This window comes from Amblyomma americanum, chromosome 7 (genome assembly GCF_052857255.1).
Source record: "Amblyomma americanum isolate KBUSLIRL-KWMA chromosome 7, ASM5285725v1, whole genome shotgun sequence".
In the NCBI taxonomy this organism is placed as follows: domain Eukaryota; kingdom Metazoa; phylum Arthropoda; class Arachnida; order Ixodida; family Ixodidae; genus Amblyomma; species Amblyomma americanum.
In genome coordinates, this window is record NC_135503.1 from 27572830 (window position 1) to 27578364 (window position 5535).

General features: G+C 50.2%; 1 protein-coding gene across 1 annotated transcript; it reads left to right on the top strand.

The window, feature by feature from the left end:
• Positions 1 to 617: 617 nt before the first annotated feature.
• LOC144097032 (uncharacterized) lies at positions 618 to 4286 on the top strand. Its single transcript, XM_077629822.1, has 3 exons — positions 618 to 660; positions 2546 to 2764; positions 3528 to 4286. Exons 1-3 carry the CDS (start codon positions 652 to 654, stop codon positions 4053 to 4055), a joined length of 756 nt encoding a protein of 251 aa, XP_077485948.1. The 5' UTR covers positions 618 to 651; the 3' UTR covers positions 4056 to 4286.
• The last annotated feature ends 1249 nt before the right edge of the window (positions 4287 to 5535 follow it).

The window sequence follows — 5535 nt, forward strand, 5'->3', positions numbered from 1 at the left end:
GCGATTCTTGAACGGGTGGAAATGAACACTCAACGGAGAATTTTCACAGGGTGTAAGTGGCCATCCGCGTAACGCACTCGACGACTGGGAATGTACCGGAGCATATCTCAATGTAAACATTGCAACGCTGCGTTGTAAATCTGATGTCATCACAATGGTACAGTAGGCTTAGCCCAGGGAAGGTCTTCACCGTACGGCACCACATGTAGACTAATTCCCAGGTGAAGAAACAGCGCTCCTGGGCCACCACCACGTCAAACGAGTACGTGATACGTTCACGTCTTTATGCGATTATTCCCGGTCGAAAGCAGTGCTGAAAGTACCGATGCCCACTGAGACGTGTTCGATGAGCGATTCCAGGACAGCGTGCGGGCGAGGCGTCAGTCTTGACAGGACTCGCCCTTGCCGACTGATCCCATTACATGGAAGCGACAGCGGGGCGACAGCAGGCAAGACATGCCGCAAAATAAGAGGCAATCACAAGAGGAAAAAAAAGTGATCACTGCATCTGCATCGCCCCCGCTTTGGCATGCATTCCGGCCAGCGGCCGGTCGCATCCGTGCGGACCGTATAAAAGGGCCGTCGACTGGCGGCCAGGACACATCCGATCTCAGCACCGCAGCAGCAGCGCTGCAGCAGTAACCAGCAAACATGTGGAAGGTGAGTGCACGGCGCCTTCGTCCCAGCTGAGACTATAGCAAGGCAGCCCGCTCTTCGGAGCCTCGACCAGGATTATCGAGAGCTTTCGAGAGCCGGGCCTGCCTTTGCGAGTATATAAATGCCGTCACTATCTGCGCCGTTGCAGCGCGGATGAATGCAGAATTCCCGACGGATTCCTAGACAGCCAAAGTTCTCAACGAATTGCATAGAATTACAGAATCAATAGAGGCAAGCGAAGTGGACGCAGTTGAATTGTAGAGTAATGACAGAGATGACACCAATCTTCGTGGCTCAGGAATTGTTTTAATGAAAAGAAGAGGCCAGCCAGAGCTCGCGATATTGTCATACAGCTACGCCCTGTTCGAAGAATTAAAGTCATTAAACGCTAGCTACTGCGAGCTCAAGGAAAGCGCCGTTGCTTCAGGTGGCTTCGAGCCTGACACAGCACCGGTGGATGCAAAGCAGCACTGATGCTCAGTTTGTGTGCAGTGCGGCATTTTAAATCAATCGGTAAGAATGTTGAAGCAAGTATGCACAATAAAAAAGCATTTTAAATCAATCGGTAAGAATGTTGAAGCATGTATGCACTATAAAAGACAAGTATCTCAAGGAGTTTTTAAACCATGTCACATTACTCAACTCCCTGTTACGCCTGCGTTGCGCAGGAACCAGTGCTGGTTGAACCGATACAGTTGGTCAGTGTTTGATGAGATAAGCAGCCCTAAGAAATGGGTGGCCGCCTTTCACTCACTCTAATCGCAAAGTGCTCAGCAAATACCGAGTGGTTAAATGATACCCACGGACTGCCGTTAGTAACGATGCGCAACAGCTAACGCGCAGGGGAAATGCAGCCGCAAGCCAGGTGGACTGCGAGAACTTCGCAATTATACCTTAATGGTTACACACGCCTCAGGAAGATATAATTCGGCGTCAAGGAGCAGCTTGCATTTGTGAAAAATTGTTGAAGAGGTTGGTTTAATTAGCCAAAGATTGAAATACTTCCATTTGCCTCAACAACTTAATTATTCTTACAAACCAATATGCAAATAAGTATGAATTCTTGTCTTCCATGGCGCATTTCCCACTGAAGCTTGAAACGCGTTCATACCATGCTGATTGCAGTGCATGCTTTGAAGGAGCCAACAATTAATAGTCTAGCGCCAATTACAGGTAATATTTCATGTGCAGTCGTAAAGACTAACCTTCTTTCAATAGAGACATGCCTAACACTTCATATCGGCTTCTTCGCCAGTTCTGCTTACATATTCGCATGAATACAAATTAGGCGCGTGGTTTAATTATTCTGCACATTTGAGAACAAAAAAAAGTGTGGGGTAGTTATTCAGGTTTGCAAAAGAATGGAGTAGTTGTCCTAATGCAGTAGCCCGTGGTGCCCTAGTCGGTGCGGGCTGGGCAACATGATTTTTCTTTCATTTTTTTTCTGCCCACACTAAATATATGTCCCAGTGCTGTGTGGCACGGGCAGGGACACTTTATTTTTCGTTCCTTTTATAGTCCCACAATTATTTTTGTCCCAATGCAGTATAAGTTCACAGGACAGGAATGTTCGTGACACCATAATCATAAATGCTGTGCAGTATCAAAATCCGTCACGTTGCCCTACATAGCGCATTTTCTGGTGACGCTTTAAACGCGATCATATAATCTACTGTGCAGCCCGTATTATAAAACAACTTGAGAATGGTTTTCTGCCACTCATTAAAGCCAATACTAATACTGATTACAGCTAATCCTACCGCTTCATATGGACCACCTCTTTGTTAACGCTTCGACCATATAGCTTGAATTAACTGGGCACTTTCCTTGCCTCCTGCATTGCGCACGTTCTGCTTGAGACGCCGCCACTGAGTCATCTCACTCGCAGGTAACGTTCTCCGCTCTCTGCCTCGCCGTCCTGGCTAACGCCGGCAACCTTGGCGGTGGCTTCGTTGGCGGCGGTGGTTTCGGAGGGCTGGGCGCTGGACTCGGAGGCGGTGTCGCCGTACACCACGGTGGCGGCTTCAGGGGAGGCTACGGCGGTGTGTACGGAGGTGGACTCGGAGGTGGCTACTACGGTGGTGGAGGCGGCGGATACTACGGTGGAGTAAGTGTCAAGAGCTGAAGCCAAAAGGGAAGACTACACCGCGAGCCGGTGTGGTCATAACGACAACACTCGCGGTGCCATGGCGCGTCTCTTTTAGCGCTAGCCTTGAGGCATGCACATGAATACACGACATGAGAGCATGAGTTCTAAGATCCACCTCTATGACATATTCACGTGGTCCATTTACCACACGATGTTCATGCCGTCATGTTCATGCGCTGTCTAATGGCAAGGTACTCTCTCGAGATCGACCGCTCTATCCTTAAAAAATATCTTCGATGTCCAACGCATGAGAGCACAAGTTTTCACTTACGAAATCAGCAACGACGACATTGAGACCGTTTGCGGCATAGAATGTGCCCTGGACAACTAAAGCTGCGAGTAGATAGGGCTCCCCTCTTCATCTTGCGAAGAAAGAGTTGCAGTGATTAGGAAGGTCCCCAAGAAAAGTACCCGTTGGTGGATTACTCCCCACTACCCAACAACGAAATGAAATGGAAGCAGCAGCTTTGTTAGTTTAGTTTTCGCGAGGAAATCATCTACCGCGTGCACGCGCATTAGTGATCGTTAACTAAACTCGACGGCGCTTCCGACCGTACATGTCGTAGAAACCGCCACAAGATGATGGTAACGTTTTCTTAATAAAAGGATGCCTCTCTAGCCTAAAGGTTATGGTTAGGGGTAGGGGTGCAGGCGAGTAACGATGAAGTCGGTCACCGAGCTGTGCCCCCGCGATAACCCGTGCCTTCCCCGTTTTCCGCAGGGCTACAGGGCGGCTTACGAAGACGTGCGGCCCAAGCCGTTCAACTTCGGCTACGTCGCTCAAGGTCTCGGTGGTTCCAGCTCTCGCCAGGAGGTGGCCGACGGCAGCGGCAGGGTGCAGGGGTCCTACACGATCAGCACGGCTGAAGGTGGACAGAGGAAGGTCAAGTACGCCGCCGACGCGGGTGGCTTCCGCGCCATCGTGGACACCAACGAGCCCGGCACGGCCAGCGAGAGCCCCGCCGACGTGGCCTTCCGGTCGTCCCAGCCTCCCGCCTCCGTGCTTGCGGCCAAGTATGGACCGGTCGGGGCTCGCGGCGGGTACGGAGGCGCCGGTTACGGCTACGGTGGCGGCGTGTACGGAGCTGGTGCTGGTGGATATAGAGGCGCCTACGGTGTTGGAGGCCTCGGCGGCTACGGGCTGGGCGGATACGGCGGTGGACTTGGAGGATTGGGCGGCGGAGTGGGCGTCTACCGTGGTGCCGGAGGATACGGAAAGCACGGTGCTGGAGGTGCTGGCTGGTGGTGAACGAGCCATCTGCACCTGCGGGCGACTTAATGCGCGTGCATGAAATGCTGCGTCCCGCCGTCGACGTGTCTTCGTCCTTCTGTGTACAGGTGTCGGTGTTTTGTCGTGCGCTTGCGAGCGGGTTCACCGCTTCTGGAAGGACCCGCTTTCGCAATGCTGCAACCTGTGGTGTAGGGTCGGATGTGGTGTGGTGCTTCTTTCCACCTTTTTTAAGGAATAAACGTACTTGTTGTCAACAGAAAGAAATTTCTCTTCGATTGTGCTTTCTTCTTTACGCTTTGGACGAGCGTAGCAGGTGCATATGGTGCATGGTTCTGGCAGCCGTTGCACCCACGGACGTCTTTTCACTTATTATGACCTTGTCTTCTTCTGTCGTCGATTCGGCCAATTTGGGCGGAAGTCATTCAACCAATCAGATGCGTTGGGTAGTCACGTGGTCTACGAGGAGAGGGAAGTGCGTTAGGACGCGCCCGTTGCGCTCCATGAATCTCTTTTCGCTTGTTCTGACCTCCTCATTTTCCTTCTCCCTCCTCCTGAATGCTTTTACTCTCTCCATACCACCCTCGATATGAACACTTCCTCCTCATCCTCTAACAGGTAATGCCAACGCCGCCAAAGCCATGGAACGGGCGCTTAAAGGAGTAGAGGACCCAAATTTCAGTTGTGTGTTTCTGTGAAATGATGCGCAGCGCATTGGAAACATGGACAGCCGCGTTGATTACGCCAACAAGTGAATTGAAAATTTTCTCTTATGTTTCGGTTTCAGTTTCAGCTGCCAAATGACACGACTTTTTCGGGCTAGTCGGTTTCACTGACAAAAAAATTTAAAAGCTAAAAAAAACGGGCGTGAGAGGGAGCGCTGTGTCGTGTCCCTCTCACATCATCGTCTTTTTTTTTTGCGCTTAAAGAAGTTTTCGTCAAATGACGGCTGTGGCGTTATAGACATGTTGAGGACCCCAGAGGCATATAAAAACGGCAGAGTAGTCGCTGCATATTTTCGTTATTACAAGCCGAAACCTTTGCACAGGCCTTCCCAAGGGCTGGAATTTAAAAATCTTAGCAAGCAATGATTATATCACAGTTTTCTATGCTTCAGGTCACCTCAACTAGTCCTCTACGTCATAGCCATGGTTAGGCTATTGAAACTAAAGTCGAACCAACATGAGAAAAAAACAAAACAAATTGTTCCGATGGTGTAGGTGGATTTCACATCTTGACTGGTGTTTGTTGTCCGCTTGAGCAGCATTTCAACAAGAAAAAACAACTCACTGGGGCGCTTTTTTTAAGCGAAAATTATTGCCCCAGGGCATCAATGATGTTTGAAGGTGTGATGAAAGATGTAGTAGTGATTAAATGAATGTAGAAAGGCTAGCTGATTTGATGAAGTCCAGTAGAGAACGATGGTACGGTCCCTGCGTCCAGGCAATGTATGAAGCAGGGTTGCTTGGTGAAAGACCCCCAACCTTCAGGTGCCGGATCC